The sequence below is a fragment of the Rhamphochromis sp. 'chilingali' genome (genome assembly GCF_963969265.1).
Source record: "Rhamphochromis sp. 'chilingali' genome assembly, chromosome: 18".
Taxonomy (NCBI): domain Eukaryota; kingdom Metazoa; phylum Chordata; class Actinopteri; order Cichliformes; family Cichlidae; genus Rhamphochromis; species Rhamphochromis sp. 'chilingali'.
Window position 1 is genome coordinate 22,016,497 of NC_137945.1, and position 19,895 is coordinate 22,036,391.

Sequence of the window (19,895 nt, forward strand, 5' to 3'; positions counted from 1 at the left end):
GCTCTCCTTAATTTTTTGATTACAAGCAGCATTTGCAAAGCTGCTTTGCAAACACACACACTCCCAACCTCATTCATACATTTAAACACCTAACTTGTTTCCCCCTTAATCCTAAGATAACCAGATGGTTTGCTTCTAGATACTATTTATCTAACAGCACTATTATTGATATGGATGGCGATAATGGGCAGGGGTTGGGGAGAGGACATAGTGCGGCAGCATTCCTGGTAGCCACTCAGCCAGCTGGAGAGTTAGTACTGCTGAAAGCAAAGAGACTTCCCACCCATTTTTCAGAAGATCTACAGGTACCTGCTACTGCAGCCAGTGTGTTTGTTTGTGTTTATACACTTTTTTGACTACATGAATAAGTTATTAAAAAGCAACCATGGACTAGTTAGACATAGATCTCAAACAACTGCAAGCAATGCCGGGATGTGTGTGCAAATAATCCAAATAAGTGGGCACTGAGCGAAAATAAACAAAGCAAGCATAAAATTACTAAATTTCACCATCAAAACACTGGTTAACATTTTATGACCGAAAAATCAGAATAAATCTGGACATAAAGGCACAGAATTACACAGAATTGTATTGTAATTAACCAGAAACATCATCTCATTATTATGAGTCATGGTCATGCCAATCAAAAAGGTCAGTCCTATAAAATTATATCACTTCCTTTTCTTTCAAGCAATACGAAAGAAACCGTTAACAACTGAGCTGTAGCCAAAACAAGACAGTAGGACAGTAAGATGTGAAGAAGCTAAGCGTTTCATTTTTGAGTGGAGTGTTGATAGAAACCTTTCCTCTCTTCTTTCTGATATGTGATGTCTCGTCTTTCTTGTGGACATGAACTAAATATAAATAAAAGGGCAGGGTGCACAGGTATGAGTCTGAGTAGAATAAAAATGGTAGACACATGCAGACAGATACATTTTTGATTAGCTTACTCACTGCACAGGCTGAATGGTAGAGAAGCTGTTGAATGAATGCTTGTGCATTGCTCATTTTCTAAAATTCATTTTTATTTCTCTACTCTATCACCACTGTTCACACATGTTGGTTTTCAGTTGCAATTTTTACTTAAAATGTTGTGGCGAAATTGTAGTAAGCAGGCCCCGCACCACTGGCCTCCTCTCCTTTAATAGACCTGGTTAGTCTGAAAATCTCCTTGACTCAAGTTGTTTAATGACCATGGCTAATGCTGCTGTGCTCCCTCCTCTCTTTGTCTTGTCTGTGTAGCTAGCCTAATCACTGCTGACAGTCAGCTTTGCTCTTTTATTAGCTCTGCGTCGCTTGCAATCAGTGACAGTGAAGTCAGGCAGCAGGAAGGGCTTGTGTGAACTCAACACCCACTCTGGCCCAATGTTCAGACTTGCACACACACAGACACACACATACACACAAATGTGTACACATGCATCATCACAAAAAAAAAAAAACCTCCCTAGTCAAATCAACAATCACGCAGCCTCTGACTTGCACACATGCAAATGAGCAGTGTATGTGCAGAGACACGCACGGCCATAAATTCATAAAAATATCTGCAGCGATGTATGTAAGCACAGACTTGTCCATACATGCATTCATACATCTACTTTCAAAATAATGGAACAGCCTTGACAGCCACTGGCCTCTCTGTATGTGGGTCAGGCCAATGCAAAGCTATATTGATTTTTTTGGCTGTGTGTCTAACTGCGTGCCCCCGTGTTCAAGAGGCTGACTGCTAACACAACAGCTAGCAAGCATATCTAAACGCGCACACACTCATTCACAGATGAGAGGTTCCACAGTTTGCTAGCCCTTCTCGTCAGTGCCCCACGAATTGGCAGACAATGAACTTATTTGATAAAGAGGAGGGCTGACATTCGAACGGGCAATTTGTGAGCGACAGGCCAGGAGAGAGGGATGGGGGTGGGAATAGGGGGTCAGGAATTTGCTTCACTCTCTTTAGAGAATGTAGCGTCACCCATATGTCTGTCTGCCATGGTGCATACTCGATGGAGTGGAAGAACAGGGATGTGAGAGTGCTCTCTCTTTTTTATTCTCTCTCTACTTCCAGCCTATTTTTGCAGGGCTGACAAGCTTTTCTCCCAACTCTGGTGCAGAGCGAAAGCTTAATGCTGTTTTGTCTATTGCATTAAACCATGGAGTGGCCATTTAGGCCACTATGTAGGCCACACAAAGCCAGAAAGAGACAACTTTAAAACCTGTGCCATTCGTAGCTGAGGTTAGTGCAGTGCACTGCTCTTTCTCAGTGAAATATCTCCCGTATTTTAAAACACTGAAATGTCACTCATCCTGAATTGCCGGAACGTTTCTTTTCCTAAAACGTGCATGCTATATTTAAGTGCTTTTCAGGGATCCCTTATTAATCCCCTTAACTGCAGGTTTGCACCTCATATTTACCACAGCTGACCTTTTGACCCTAGCCACCGGCTAACATCTAATGTTGAAATTGGCTAATTTGTGAAATGGCTGAATTTGGGGCTAAAGACCACTTAGTGCTAATGGCTGGCTCATCTGAATATAAGCGCCATGCTCAGGGGAGGGCATGAACAGGGCAGCACTGCTACCAGTGTTGGTGAGAAGTATTTGCAAGAATTTCCCATCTCAAAGAAGCTAGATGTGTCTCCCTCCCACATCAATCTGAATACCTAAGACTTTCACTGTTTCCATTATCTTGCCATTCGTTATCCTTGTGTGCTGTAGGCTTATTCTCAATTACAGCCATTTATGGTTTCTAGAGTAATTACATCAAACTTCAGTCAGTTACCTGTAAGGTGTGTTCTACTGTAAATTAATTTGGAAGTTTCTGTCTTACTTCCTTTTCATTTGGTAGTAATGGGCTGTACTTCTTTTTATGCAAGACAACTAGAGGGCTGAATGAATTTAGAAGCAGGAATCTGACCTCATGAGGGAAAGCAAAATTCCAAGAGTTCAGAACAGTTTCTATTAAAACCGGGAGACTGAACACGATATGTGACAAATGCCGCACATGGATGGGAAAAAAAGATGAGTCATTTGTTCTCTGTTAATAGGAAGATAATTTAACACATTATTACCACATTTTTTAATTAGAAACAGCTTAATTTGTGCGATGGTAATTGGAATGATGATTCAAATAGACAAACTGTAGCGTTGTGCAAAGTAACTAAAAGTAAAGTAACCATCTTAAAATAGTTTTATTGTAACTTCTTATAGTCCAGTAAAATAAATCCACTTATTGTGCAACCAAACTATCTACAGACCACCACTTATTCTAGGTACAGCTGCTAGATGTTCTAGGACAGTGGTGTCCAAACTCAGGCCTCGAGGGCCGGTGTCCTGCAGGTTTTAGATGTGTCCTTGATCCATCACAGCTGATTTAAATGGCTAAATGACCTCCTCAACATGTCTTGAAGTTCCCCAGAGGCCTGGTAATGAACTAAACATTTGATTCAGGTGTGTTGACCCAGGGTGAGATCTAAAACCTGCAGGACACCGGCCCTCAAGGCCTGGAGTTGGCCAAGTCTGTTCTAGGAGAATCTTTCCACAAGTCTTATGGGAATTTAGACTTTTTCCAGATATTTCATGTAATCCCAAACTACCTTTGGAGGTTGCAATCAATATGATAAAGTGTATATTTATTTATGGTCGCCTATCCTGCAGAGCGAATCTGGGATCAATCATACACCTTCCTGATGGTACGGTCCCTAAAACCTTATATTGCTGTATTCTGTTTCCCAAGATACAAACATCATCAAATACTAAGAACACTTTTGGAAGGAGTACGGTGCTTTTTCAGTGGAATTACACAGAAAATATGCATGATGACAGCTATACCTGAGAAAGCATATTTACTTCCAGCTTCTTCACTTTCTCTTCACTGTAATTTGTGTACTGGATGTTTCACTATCTCGGTTACCTTCAGCATATTTAGCCAGCCCTTCATTTGCACTCGTCATTTAGGCTAACAGCTTATTCAGCCTGTTTATGGATGGCCCCTCAGAGCTAAATTAATAGAAGAGGCTTTGGGGACCAGAGAGGAAAGTCATAAGCAAGACTGTAATGCTCATTTGCAACGCAGAGGCTAATTACCAATTTGCCACTCTCCAATCTTGTTTCATAATACTTTCACGACTCAACTTCTTTTGTGTTTTGGTGCCTGCGAGCGATGTATGACTTTTATACAACAGAGGATGCTTTGCTTCTGTCTTCTTTATAACTTCATGTGCTGGAGATATTGAGCTTATAGAGTTGCTCCACACAGGCCCACATTAAACACTGGCTCATGTGAGAGTGGTACTGTGATTGCCTTCAGATTTGACAGTCTTCCCTTCAGTTGCATTTTTTTTTTGTCTCATGAAGAAAAAGAGAGGTAGATGTGACGAAGCATCTGAGGGAAAGAGTGCAATTGGACATAAATCATCACTCTAAGCTATTCAGTGGTTAAACTTCTAAAAAGATCTTATCATTTCCTTTTGAGATTCAGAAAATGTGGATAATTTTACAGATAAGAATCTTGCGATAACAACACTTAAAAAACAGACTTTTGCAAGTTATATTATAACCTATAGTTTACAGCAGGACAAAATGCTCAGATGTCAGGTAATCAGGGGTGATTATAAATAATAACACGCTTTTTAAAAAATATGTGTTTTTAGGGATCATAGACGCATGAAAAATATGAACTGACAAAGCAGTATAAGCACCCTGAGATACGTTACCTGCTTTTAAAATGCCTTTTTTCATTGAAGCCCTGAAAAGACAGACAGAAAAGGAATCTGGAGGGTTTACTGTATTTGACAAAAGCTTTGCTGAACACAATCCAGTCAAATAATTTTGTCAGATCTTAACAGAAAAGTGAAGTCTGATTTCTGAAGGACTCCGGGGTGACGTGTTGACTCAAGGATTAACAAACCTGAGTTATAACATGCGTTCACGAAATGAATGTTGACTCCAGCCTTTTATGTACTTTTCATCTATGGTTAAACATCTTCTACACAGTAGCTATTAATGCTGCTCATCTCACAGCAAACAAACAATGGATTACCCAGCTTTAGAGACTGCATTCTTGAGAATCCATCACTTATGACTTTTGGGTGTTAGCCCTGAAAGCGTTCATAAATAAAAATCAAATTATGTGTCTGCGTGAATGCTGTCAAGGCAAATGCCAAAACATATAGCATTAATATCTTGTTGTAGACTTTCACATTCCTATGAGAGCACATAATCCCCATTGAAACCTCTTTTTTTTGTACTGACATGAAGGAGCTGGCTAGCTAGCATATGTGGAAAATTAATTTGGGAAATCAAATTGAAAAGAAACTTGTGGTTTTCTCATAACCACTAAAGGAGCTAGCTTACAATCCTTACAGCTTAAATGTTACCTATATCCCAGTCTTCTTTCTGACTGCCTTTTTATTTGGGCTATTTATATCTGACTGCTCAGTGCTAGAAAGCTGCTAGCTTACTCTGTTACAGCTACTTGTAAAGATATGGTGTCCCTGCAAAATTAAACAATAAAGTAAACAACAAAAACCCACAAGAAGTTGCTGTGTGGGCTACCAAAATTTTCTTTGATATACTGTTTACTCACCTCTGCTATTGCCTTGAGATTAGCTAATGTTAAAGGTTATTTTGTAATATGTTCAAGATGTAAAGACACCGAGGTCATGTAGCCATATTCAAGTCACGTGTTTCTGGGAGGAGTCTTGACAGTGGTGCTCAAGCACCTGTCCTTTTGGCCTCTTCCTTGGTAAGTGCACTTTTTGCAAGACAATTTTTTTTGTGGTTTTTTTTTTTTTTAATTTCAATTTTAATCTTAAATTTTGCCCACAGCACACAATTCCCAATTCAAGAATGTAATTTCCAGCAACTATATTTTTATAATTTTGCCAGACCACACATAAGCAGCTAAGCCTGCCAATCAACCGCCATTATGTCTCCTAGCTGCTTTTTTCTGGTGAGCCAGGTAATGATGGTGTTTGCCCTAGCCTCATCCATGTGCTATCAATCAATATAATACAGCCAGCCAAACACAAGCAATGATAATCCACTTTTAGCTTATAAAAAGCAACGCGTGAGCTCAGTCAGTCTCTTTGCTTGATTGCTGAGAGAATTAGGTGATCATTTGTCTACACAAATACTTTTTAATAATTATCATTATTATTTTGGATGAAAACAACGTAAACACATCTAGTTAGAGTAGACAAACCAGGTGTCTGGTTCTGTGGGTGCTTCATGAGGTTGGGCTTTTGCTCTGAGTGGACAATGTAGCAGTACAAACAAAATGAAAGAATATATCAAAGTTCTCTGCAAGACATGAGTAGCAGCAAATTGCGTGACATGCTGCAGAGGAAAAAAAACAACAGAGACGACAGAGTTGATGCCCTGAATAGTTTGGATAATTTGCTCATCATCAGACTGAAATATTCCTAGCATTCTCCAGAAAAACATACAATTCAAAAATGCAAGTCACAAACCTAAATCAGTGTCGGTCACTGTTATCGATCAAATGTCTTTAAACCTTAAATGTTGCATATTCATTTAATGCTGATTAACCCTTAATTATCATGTAACACAGCGGTCTCCAACCTTTTTTGCGCCACGGACCGGTTTATGCCCGACAATATTTTCACGGACCGGCCTTTAATGTGTTGCGGATAAATACAACAAAATAAAACTAGTACCGGTACCGAAAAAAAGAAGATTTATTCATAACACATGTGAAAAGACCCAGGAAAACCGAGTTAACGATGAAAACGATAACAAAATAACGCTGAAAACCAATAAAAACCCTGAAAACCATACATTTCACACCTGAGCCTCAACTCTCGCGGCCCGGTACCAAACGACTCACGGACCGGTACCGGTCCGAGGCCCGGGGCTTGGGGACCACTGATGTAACATACTGCTTTTGTATTCAGCAGTTTCCACAATCCCAAGAAACAAGAGATTTGGAAAATGAAAGAAAGAGAACTACAGCAGGCAGTCCAGGGTAGCAGCTCACCTCTGTCATGGATCAGGCCAGCTATCAGTAAAGCGGTGGGAGGGAGATATATATTATCACCTATTAAACATCCTAAACAGTGACTGCAAAACACCACGCTCTGTGTGAAATAATATTTTTGTAGAAATCTGTTGATTTTTGATCTGATAGATGTTTACATTATTGTAAATAAATAAATCATTAAGTATGTAAGCCACTAAATGGTGTGATATTTTGTAGAACCTTTAATTATTTATTTTTGATTAATACTCATGTAACCTTCTGTGGCTTGAGCAGCTTAGTTAGCTGCTGGTCTAAAAATGTGTGACAAATTTCAAGTCTTATTTTGAAAAGAACCTTTATATTACACACACACATACAAATTTCGAAATCTACAACATCTACAACAACATTGAGAGTGACACAAACAGCAAAATGCAATTTTACCCCAGAGAACTCCTAGTTCTCAATGTGTCCTTGCTTCCCTTGTGCGTTAATATGTCAGTGCACACACACAGCAGTAAACCGAGTGTTGAATCATTAACTGTAGGAAATAGATCATTAAAAGTTCAAAAGAGATCTAGGTTAAACTCACAGAGTGAACATTATACCCTTTAAAAAACTTAAAAGGCAAGAGGCAGAGGACACATAGTCTATGAATAGTCCAATGAGCTTGCTACTGCCTTCAGGGTCAGTGTTGCATGTCCACTGAAGACAAGCTAAGAGGAGTTGCTCATTGGACATTAACATTTCAAACGTACTCCTAGAAATTTAGACACACGTGTGGGTTAGCTACCAACCTCAGAGATCATGGTTGAACTCATTTGAGGCAATCAGCTGCTGTTACAGAAAGAGGTTAACCTGGACAGCTCAACTATTTCCTGGTACATTAATTAAAACAGGATATGTCCTTGTGAGCCTTTGATGAACTGATTTAAAGAAACTTCAGAAACCTTGCGTACAGTATTTTCTAGAGTCACTTTTTGAGATTTCAAAAAATTAAGCACACATCCTCTCTGAATATTTAATTAAGTTGTCTTACATGTGTGTGAATGGGTGGATGATTGTGTATAGTGTAAAGCGCTTTGGGGTCCTTAGGACCAAGTAAAGCGCTATACAAATACAGACCATTTACCATTTACATACATAGGCATTTCTGTGCTACACAGCAGTTCTTACTGTTCACATTGAATGTGAAAGCATGACTGTCAGGAAATGATGACAGTAATGTATACTATGTATACTATCTGTCTATAATTTAATACAAAGCATCACAACATTAGAAAGTTGTTTGACAGGGTAAACTGTTGAATGTCAAGAAGAATGAACTGAAAATCCTAGAAAACCTGTTTAATAAATGATTAGACAAATTCTTAGATAAATATAAATTACTCTCTGACAGTTAATATGGATTCAGATCAAAAAGATCAACATCTCTGGCATTAATCGAATCAATTGAGGAGATTACAAATGCTATAGATCAGAAACAGTATGCAGCTGGACTATTTCAGGATCTCAAGAAAGCATTCGACACAATCAATCATGACATATTAATTAATAAACTGGAACGGTATGGGATAAAGGGGGTTGTACTGCACTGGGTGAAAAATTATTAAAGTGACAGGAAACAATTTGTGAAGCTGGGTGTCCGTTCCTCATCATGCTTGGACATTGCTTGCGGTGTTCCACAAGGCTCTGTACTGGGTCCAAAATTATTTATTATTTAAATAATTTTGGCATCTGATATATTAAAATTAGTATCATTTGCAGACGACACAAATATTTTTTGTTCTGGAGGGAATATAAAGGAGCTGCTGGATACAATTACTTCAGAAATGTGCAAAATTAAAAAATGGTTTAACAGGGACAAACTATCGCTAAATCTAAGTACAACTAAAATAATCTTATTTGGGAATTCCCTTAGAAATGCACAAGTGCAGATTCATATAGATGGTGTGGAAATTGAAAGAGTACTTGAATATAAGTTTCTTGGTGTGATTATAGATGATAAATTAAACTGGAAGTCTCATATAAATCATATACATAACAAAATTTCAAGAAGTGTTTCGATCTTGAGTAAAGTAAAACACATTCTGGAGCACAGATCCCTCCACATTCTCTATTGTTCCCTGATTGCACCGTATTTGCATTACTGTGCAGAGGTTTGGGGCAATACTTACAAATGTTCGCTATCATCAATCTTTATATTACAAAAAAGGGACATAAGGATAATCCATAAAACTGGTTACAGAGATCATACAAATCCACTATTCTTAAAATCAAAAATTCTAAAATTCACACATGTGGTTCATTTTCTCACTGCACAAATTATATATGAAGCAATAAACAACCTGCTTCCTGACAGTATTCTAAAACTGTTTTCTAAAAGAGAATGGGGATACAATTTGAGGGGGGAATTAAATTTAAAACATCCTTGTATCCGTACAACATTAAAAAGTTTTTGCATCTCTGTGTGTGGAGTGAAGCTGTGGAACAGACTAAGTAAAGACATGAAGCAATGTCCGAGCATGGCTCAATTTAAAAAGTGGTTTAAGGATATGGTTTTTGCAGGGTACAGGGAGGAGGTAGAGATTTGATAGGGTGTCCTTGTCCAATATTTTCATGTGTGTGCGGGTGCACGTTGGTATGGGTATATATATCTGTAGGTTGTGTATCCTTTGAGGTGTTACTGGGGTTATTGAAAATGTGTATATGTGTGTATGTGTATATATGTATGTATGGATAGATATATAATAAATAAATAAATAAATAAATAAATAAAAATACATGTGACATATAATGTAATTGCAAGGAGGTATTTCTGTAGTCTGTTGATTACTAGATAGTGGAAAAGGGGTGGGATTAAATAAGCTTATGCTTCTTCCTGCTCCTTTTTGAAAGTTATTTGTAGTTGTGGTTGCTCGTTTTCCTTTTGTTTTGCTTTGTTTGTTTGTCTCTTTTTAATTCTATGTTGTTGTACTTTTTCAACATGTTCAAAATAAAGATTCAATCAAATCAATCTTTCAAACCCAACGAGTTAACAATTTTCTCATACAGTTCTAATGACAGTTAAAGTTTAAGATTGTGTTATTGAGGAAACTTTTTTTTCAGAAATGAAGTTAAACGGGAATACAGAAGGTTTTTCTAAGCAGAAGCTCGTCCAGCTTTGCAACTGTGTGTATATAATAGGAATTAAACTGTACTTAATAGGGAAAAAATGTCTGGATTTACTCTGATCTGCAGTGATCACACCTGATGTCAGGTTTTAAAACACAAGTAACTACTCCCACTATTATATATTATAGGAATAATTTAGTGTCATTACAGTACAGTTAGGATTGTAATTCAATTAGAATTTATTAATGAACATATTAATGTAATTGCACTTTTTATTGCACGCAAAGGGCATTAGATTGGAACATGCCAAAATATACAAGGAAATACAATATACAAGGCAAAACAGAGTTTGTACAATTCCAGCAAACCTTAACATCAATTCTTCTTCAAAACAAACCGAACTTTCTTGAACAAGCTTTCTTGTAATTTCTTTAAGTGGTCTTCAGGAATAGTCCTCCAGGCTTCTTTAATTGGCATTCAGAGCTCTTCTTCTTCTTCATCATCTGTGGATGTTGTCTGCTTATTTGTTCTATTCTCTGTCGAGATGATCCCACACTGCTTAAGTAATGTTGAGGTTTAGGCTCTGGGGAGGCCAATCCATGACAGATAGTCTTTCATTGTGTGTTTTTATATCCAGGTATGATTTTACTGCATTACTGTGTTTGCATTCATTGTCATGCTGAAAAATGAAGCTGTTGCCAATCAGATGCTTTCCAGGTGGTACACACTCATTGTTGTACCTCTCTCCCGGACTTCTCCACATATATTGATGATTTGAACCAAAATTTTAAATTTGGATTTATCACTTTATAATTCTTATAAAGTGATGAATTACAAATTAAAAGAAAGTTTGGCTGCTTAAGACTTTTACACAATGTTGTATGTCATGTTTTTGTTACATTTTTGATGTTTAGTTGTTCAAAAAAGTCAATAAACTTAAGCTACTTTAAGCTAAATATAACCAATCACCAAGCAGCAGTACGGTTTTATATTACATATTTCTTTTGATGTTTGCTGTGAGTCACCAAAGTTAAGTTGAAGCAATCGATAAAGCCAAACTTGTATGTTCACTCTTGTCTCAGACTGTATTTCTTATCGTATCCTATACACGCCAACCCTTTGAGCCACTAACAGAGTGCAGCCTCTGGCTTCCTGATCTTTAAAAAGAGATCATAAGTCCTTCACTCTGACATGTCTTCGCTGTATTTCAGAATAAATGGCAAAGAAAGAAAAACAATGTATTTATAGCACAAAGTTTCCTAACAATTGTCTAATTTCCTCAAGCACTTTGGGTGCTCATCAAAAGGGGCAGACTCACTGCCTGTCAAAAATAATAAATAATAAATTCTTGTCATATGGAGTCATTTGCATGTGAAAAGCCCCTTGTTGGTCACCAAAATGTTTCTCAAACACGTCCCTCTTACTCTCAATTTCTGTGAGATCATGCCCTAATGATGACCCTAGGCACACTTTTAATCACTATTTGCATTGCCCTTTTAAAAATTATTCCACTCCTCTGCACAATTTTAACCATAGAAACAGGAGAAGGATTCTTGTGATTAATTCCCTTATAGACGCAATCTTTTAGGGCCACGTCAGTTTTCTCTTTGACATTTGAGGCATTCAAAATAAGTAATGTGAAATTTTCACATGTGCTTATGGTGCATCATGTAAAGCAAGTTTCCTTTCTACAGCAATTTTTCTCGAGATTGATGAAACCAAAGTTGAGGTTTTACATGCAAGCCACTTTAAAAAAAAATGTCACTCACTCCCGCTCTTATAGATCTACATGAACTCTATGGTGAAAGAGACAGCAAAGCGAATTCAGAAAAATTTTTTTGACAATAGATACAGAATTTTTTTTCTTTTTTGACAGAATTGCACTAACACTTACTCTTAGCAACACCTTTTCCAGTTTCACTCGCCTATAAAATCCAACAGGTCACCAATGACTCGTCAAGGTTTAGGGTTACAGTTGGGTATTGTTTTAAAAGGCAGGTTTTTCTATATTAGAGGATGTTAAAATAAAAAGATGTCATAGATTTTGCCATTACAGTTTCTCTGTAAAAATGCACACAGACCCCAAACCTTGCCCTTAACACTGAATGGATTCCCAATAACCTGGTGGATGTTAAGGCATTATGTACATGCATAGGAGGCAGTTTCAGATAAACAGTATATAATACAGTTCAGTGTTTCATCCTTTTTAATTTTAACATTTAGCATAAAACAACAGGATAAACTTTTTTTTTTTACATCAGTTTCCTATACTTGGATCCAAGAAATAGGTTTATGGTGCTGCAGCGCCACATTCATGTTTGAGTAATCTACAGTACATGCGAATAATAATGTAGCCTTCAAGGTTTATATATTTTCCCTTCATGGGCGATGTTATTAATAGCCTCATCTTTCTTGCTGCCTTAAATACAGGGTGAAATATTTTGACAAGTCCATAGCAAAGGGAGAGAGGTCCAGGCCAAAGAAACATTTGTTTGAATTAATCATTCGATTGTGAATTAACGGTAGGTTTACATCTCGCTGGACCTTTCTCTGTAACTCTGACATCACCTTGAGTCAGTATGTGCAATTGCTCCTGTAAGTCACATCTGTGTCTATTTAGGGAAAATCTTTACAGAGATAAATTATTTTTGAGCAATGAAGGATGAATCTCTTGTGTTTTCTTTGACCTTGTGAGCAAAATACAAAAAGTAGAGCAATCGATCTCTACCCTCTGAAGATACCACAATATTGTATTTTGGAATGAACAGCGGGGGGGGGGGGAATAGAAGTGAAGCCAGATGAACAGCTGTATTGAGATAAACCGTCACCCCATATGCTGAGGGAAAACAATCTCTGCACATTACAGAGAGTGAAGATGAAAAAAATAAGCTTAATCAACTAACATTGATATTACTTCTGGCAATTAGGAGCATGCTGGTAATGATATGAGTTTTCAGCTGTAAATAATTATGCTGCCTGCGGGCCATGCTTTAATTCTCGGCTGTATCTATAAACAATAATCAAACCAACAGCAGCAGGCTAAAAGTTGGAGATTTGTGGTTTGCAGAGCAGCGGTTGAGGAGCAGCTTATTGGAGCCCTGTGGTGATGCCAGTAGTCAGGGTCACCTTCAGGTGCTCTCTCATCTGTACACCAGCGCGCTGTTCTATTGATCAGCCGGGATGTTTCAACACAACAGATATACATATACAGCTGCACACAAAGCACATGCGAACGTATATGAAAGGTTTGTGCAAAGAAGTGCACATGAATGCATGGGTCCTCCTACCTATATAGTGTGTGTATGCATACTTTCTGTGCACACATGCATAAAGCTGGCATGCTTTACTCATTCTTCACATAGGATTTCCGTGGCAATGATTACAATAATACTAGGTTTAGGAAACTGACTCAGAACTAAACGTGCTTAACATGCTTGTTTACTTCAGTGCTCCTAAAATTAATACCAGTTTTAAAAGAGCAACATAGGAAAAAAAACTTTAAATGCTAGAGTGAGACTTGACAGGTAACTTTTACTCACTGTCACACAGGAAGCAGAAATCTGCTGATGTGTTGGGACTAAGATGAAGTGCATAATTAAGGAAACATATGAAAGCCAGCACCAGGCCTGAGATTAATTAGGTGTGTGTCAATACCCTCATCAATATCCGATTAGCTAATGACACATGGCCCAATGAAGGCTATTGATCTTCTTCAAGTATGCGGAGTTAATAGGTTGAAGCCCACACTCAAATGGAAAGCTGACAGAAAGCTGTAGAAACAGTTTCAATGTATTTGGGACACAGGGCCCTAAACACAGCAAAAATCTGAAATGTCCCTTCAGTCATAGACAGTCGGATCACATTCGCGTAATGTGGCCTCGTGGGATTGCAGTGATTGCTGTGACCACAACTGAACTTACTCAGCTTTGCAAGAATTCCCATTCTTTTAGTGATAATTAAAAATGACCCAAAGGATCCCCCTCCCCAAAATGAAAAAAAAAAAAAGACTCAATCTAGATTAATAGTGGTGGAATGGCCAACATCATAAGTTGGCCCTTTTATGATAATGATTGTAATGATAATAATGAACACTTGGATGAAGGATGAACAATCCCCTGTCCTGGAGTTGAATCCCTATACAGGTTAATTAGGTAAGATAACATCATTAGCCACTCTCATGCCTGCAAAGAGAATTAATTGGATAAGATGGAGATTTAGGTCTATATTTAATCGCATAAACGATCAATGACAGCTTAGGCAGAAAATGGGAGGTCCAAATCGGTGGGCATCTTATTTAGAATATATTTAACCAGCTTAATAAGCAAAAATAAAATTAAACAAATGTAAGTGTAATATAGATCCTGTAAATACTGCTTTTGATTCAAACATGCATTAATGATGCGTTGTTGTTCGTAGTTAACTTCTGATTGTTTTCGGCTTTGTTCATTAACCAAAGAAAGAGTGTGATACGGGTCCCCTGAATGAACTCAGAGTGTTCACAGCAGCTATCATAAACTTTTGATAAAACAAAACAGTGACTCCGTAGTGGCAAAAAACAAATGAGGGCTATTCATTGCTGATACATATGAGCAATCTCTCTTCCTCAGTTGAAAAGGCCACCAATGGCCTGATGGCTTTGCAGTCATAAATAAAACAGAGGCTGACTGTTTGTTCTAAGGGAAGCATTAGTAGTTCATGATCTGTTTTAAGGAGACATTAGTGTTAATATGCCTTATGCCAAACATGAATGGGCCAATCCGCTGGGCATTTTGTGACTATCCTTCATAGCAGCTGTAAAGCTTGCTTGGTTTTCTTTGGCTGAGAAATACATTTGTCTGCACTTTCCTTTAAATAATGCATGCAACTCGTGTGAATTGTCACATACTACATAATGGATGTTTACACAGCAGCACGAGCACTTTAACGTCAGTTTGGGAGGTTCACTGGAATCGACACTGAGCGATGACAAAAGGGGGAAGTTTCGTACTTTTGTTCAGGTGAAACTATATGTAAACATTTGTTTGAAGAAGCGCCATACCGCACTCCGCATTAATAATTCAGCCTTGTTGAGCAGTGATGCCATCTGTTAGATGAAACTATTACACAGACCAGACTTTATCTTGCCAGCTTAATGGTGTTGGTCATGGGTTGCCACAAACTGTCAGAAATGTCCTTCCCCAAAATGTGAAATTGGATAACTCACAGTTCCTGCTTCTGTCATTCATGTTGTATTCATGACAGTCATCTTGCCGCTCTCGAATAATGAATTGTGTGCTATCTTTCAAATATAAAAAGTTTAAAACCGGACGTGTGTACTTTCACCCAGAGAAAGTGAACATGAGGAGGTCATCTGACACCAAGTGTAAGGGCTTGCTGTTAGGACCTGCGTCACTATCGCCTTGGCGACTGAGGTGTAGCTAACCATAAAGAGGGAGGATTCTGACTTCACAAGGTAACATACCTCTTAATCCTAAGTAATAACAATATCTATGTATTCAGTTACTGTTATGGTGTGCTAGTTATTTGCAAAAGTTTGGCTTAATAATCCATTCAGATCAAATTACATAGTTTAGTGAAAAGCCTTCTTACCTGCTTTTAATTTACCTGAAGAGGAGCAGTTTGACAGAACTCAGAAAAAGGGATTGTTTCTTATGTTACTATAAATTTATAAAGTGCAAAGAGCACATTTAAAGTAAATATGCTGCAAAATGTTAAAAAGCCTGGCCCCTTTTTTGACTCTTATTGTCAGCCGTGTGAACTGTGTGTTTTGGGGGAGACTGACGGCTGTCAAAGAACAAGAAAAGGCTTCTGTCTGCAAGCAAATAAAATATTCTTTGGTGCGCGATGCCCTGTCTCTTTGTGACTATTGAATTACAGCCCCGATCCGTGTTTGTGGAAACGGGAAAAAAAATGTCAGGGAAGATTTCAGGTCACACCACGCCTCAAAAAAAGGGGAAGTGCCTTGTCTACTGCAAACACTGATCCCACTGTCATTCTGGATTAGGGGCTGATTGAGCTTAGCTGACTAGATGACAGAGGAGATGGTCTTTCTCAGGGCGAAAGAAGTAGATGGAAAAAGGTTGCAGGTCAAATATAGTGACATTCCTGAGGAACAATGCACACACTTGCGGTATTTTTAATCAGTAGATCCATTGTTCATATTAGTGCTGTCACTATTTTAGACGTCTAGGGTAAAGCACAAGCTCCTTATTTAATATATTCAGTGTTTGAATTTATGTGAATAAAGTTTAACTCTTAAAAAGTTTTGAGAGAAAGCCTTTAAAATGCTGCTTTGTGTGGAAAGGTCCAGAAAAAGTCGTGAAAAAGTTCTTTAAAAGCCGAAATATTTTCAGTTCCAAAATTTAAAACAGCAATCAATCGACGGCAGCGTTGTCTTTTTAAACTCTGAACCGAGCTGCTTGTTCCCACCATTTTGCTGTGATTGAACAGTTTTGTGGTGTGCAGGTCAAAAACAAATGCAATTGCAGGAAATCGTATATAGATCATTTAGCTGCACCCTGGCTCGTGTCGGCAGAGTGTGTTTGCATGGGTGTATTGCTCAGTAAACACATGAGTTAAATTAACACAGCAGAGAAGTCCAAACTTCTTGTCTTTTTTTTTGGATTGATACTAGCAAAAAAAAAAAAAAAAAGTCCAGAAAGTGCATTAAACTTCCTGGACCTTTGGGGTTTGTTGTGCAGTGCTGTAATATATTCACATATGGCTGTTGACGGAAAGCAGAAAAGTGAGCCAGTCCTTTATATGGTTAACAACAGTACTGGCAATCTCAGTATTTGGCAGGGGGTGTTCAGTTTTAACTACTAATGGACTTATTTTTCTCACAGCATCACAATTTTACAGCCTGTGTAAAACGATTGCACACACACACACACACACATGCAAACACACAATGCCAGAAAAACAGTTTACCAAATTAAAAACAGGAATGTTAGGGTGTCTTTAATTCAATAAAATACACATGTACAGGAAATGCTACAAAGCACCTCTTTATCTAAAAGTATTATCCTTCTTCTGGTGATAAGCGCCATTAGACACAAATAGATGCAGCTGGAAATGTAGCTGAAAAGTTTTACTCTCCACAGTTGTTTACGCGATCGCTTTTTCCTTTTCTTTTTTTGTTCTCTTTTTTTGTGGGCCGTGATAAGGTGCATGGATATCCTGTGGTCTTTGCCTAGTTAATGTGTGCGGACCGCACACTGGCTCCGCTTTCACTGAGTTATTACGTCGAGTGTAATTTGAAACAATTACAAAAACACTGGCCCACTTGTTACAACACTCATTTTCCCTCACATATACAAACCACAGATTCAATAGCTTTACATGTTTTTCAATCACACCCAGTGGAGCAGTGTTCAGTGTGAAAAAGTATAGCATTTCATCCTAGCTCGCATGGTATGGGATAATCTTTCACATTTTGCCTGGGGTTTGTTTTGCTATTTCAGCAGAAACTTGTGCAAGCCATGTGAATTACCATAGGAAAAGACGATAAAAATACCAAATGATATTGTATCAGATGTAAATGAATAAACACTTTGAATAATCAAGGCAAATAATTTGTTATCTGTGATAATAAATGGTGTTTAGTGTCCTACATTCTCTGAGATGCATTGCAGAGATAACGGTTTTAAGCACACAAGCAGGAGGAGAGTGTGTAATGCTGTGTGTGCTGCAGTAAAGGCTTTCGTACACACATTCAAATAAACCTTTTTTTTTTATAGCTCTAATAATATAGGCATGCTTTAAATTAAGAGGCAAATTTAACGTTTGAAATTAAGTCAATAGTAGCATCTCTGTGCTTTTTATTTAGTTTTTAGTTTTTCATGAGCCTCGGTTTAACTTTATGTTTTTTTCCACCATTTTTCACACATTCTGTTTTTTAGGCCTGGTCTAAGTTCAGAAATCAGGGTCAGCCAGTGATGATCTTTTGCAGTTTGTGGAGATGGACACCTTTGGCAGTGTGAGTACAGTTTCACTTCTGGCCCTCATAACAGTGTGACTGAACACAGCGAGGTCAAATCCTTGTACCTCCAGCTCTCCCTCTCTCTCAAGGTGCTGGAGCAGCCTGACCATTGACATTTAGCATTCCTCTGTGCTGCCTCTGGGTTTTCAATGGGGGGGGACTGAGAGATGCAGAGGCCAGTGCCTGGTTCTCAAGGGTAAAAACAAAAAGGCTCTTGAAAATCCCAAGGAGTTCCCATGATCCTAGGAAAGACCTTGATCCGACCTGTGTTAGATTTCCATTCCATGGATTAGGACAAAAAGAGCATATTTGGCTCATATTTACTGGCATTATTTTGGTATTTGTTTTGTATTTTTCCCTGGATTGTGGAATTGCAGCGTTTAGACGACTTATCTAAAATTTTGGCAACAATAAGAATTTACTGATTCTCTGCAGTTTGTTTTCACATCCATTCAGAATTCATGCCCTTCAATGACATTTCTAAGTCGGTACAAAAGCTTGTAGTGACATTTTATGGTAGAAAGTTTTCAAAGTCATTTTTCAAGGTTTTTTCCAGCAACATACATAATCTGTTAGCATCAAAGGAGCACACATGCATAAATAATTGACTAATTCACTTAAAGGGGGCCAGCGTAGATTAATTAAGCTTGAATACTAATTATGTTTTCTGTCTACACCAACTGACGCGGTTGTTGTTTAGAAGAAACTGTTTGGTGGGTCACAATTACCATGCACATATAAGGCTGCTCTATAAATTGAGACGGTTTCACATTTTAAGGGTAGAATTGGCTTTGTATGCTTTTGAAACAAAATGCTAACCTTATCTATACTCATTTAAATAGAGATGCTTTGTAGATGTTTTAATTATTCTTATGACATTTTATCAATATAACAATTTTTATTATGTGGATAGATAAAAAGAGACTTTGTCAACATGAAAACAAAAGTGGTCATTGATTTAGCAAGGCTCAACTTTTGCGTGTCACATCGTTTTATTGCATGGAGTTATGATGTGTAGTCGCACATATATGTATATTAATGACTTTACTCGCTGTGTGTATCATGCCCTTGGATTCAAACTGTGTTGATCAAGACAAATAAGAAATTATTTTTAGGTACAAGTTGGAGCTCAGTGAAGACACAAAACACATTATGGGATCTCTGTGTAAAGCTCTTAAAACTCTTGTCACTTCCAGAATCACTCTTGTCCCTGAATCCTTTGCCTAGTGCGCAGGGTGCTTGTCTGGAAATGGTAGCTTTAAGTAGCTCAGTGAAGACAAGGTTTTGCTGTCTACTCTCCCCTGGCAAGCAGCGCGCAGGGACAGAGGAAGACAGCTCAAAGCTGGGGCCTTGTTTACAGCTGTATGGGGAAGAAAACAGGCAGACGTAAATGAGGGTTGACGGTTTCATGAAGCACAATTGGTTGATGGCAGATTCAATGTGACTGGGCTGAACTGGGCGATGATCCGTACAGTATGCAAAATTCACTTTCTAGCTGGTCTGTGCCCACCAGCCCCTAGCAGCGAGCGGTCTTCCCCAAGCCCTTCTAGCTATGCCTTTCAATGCAACAAGAACTGAACAAGGCATTGTTGTGCTCAATTCCTTTTGACAACAATCACATTTAAAAAGAAAGAAAGGGAAAAAAGTCACGATTCTCCTTTTTTGTCACCCGTTGTAAATTATTTTTTTCCCATGTTGGCTGCAAAGTAAGCATTTGGTGTGCTTCACAGTGAAATGAGGTGGAGTGGGTGGATTTAAAGGGGCATATGTAGATGCCTTCAGATGGGAAGAGAATGGGCCTTTTGTGCTGTGCTACTATTTACA

General features: G+C 38.2%; 1 protein-coding gene across 1 annotated transcript in view; it reads left to right on the forward strand.

The window, feature by feature from the left end:
- Window positions 1–17,989: 17,989 nt before the first annotated feature.
- The window catches only part of ofcc1 (orofacial cleft 1 candidate 1), a 75,058-nt gene continuing 73,152 nt past the window's right edge, over window positions 17,990–19,895 (forward strand). Inside the window, exon 1 of the mRNA XM_080865668.1 lies at window positions 17,990–18,068. Within this exon, the coding sequence (XP_080721794.1) occupies window positions 18,051–18,068 (18 nt within the window). The 5' untranslated portion in view covers window positions 17,990–18,050. The remainder of the gene's footprint in view (window positions 18,069–19,895) is intronic.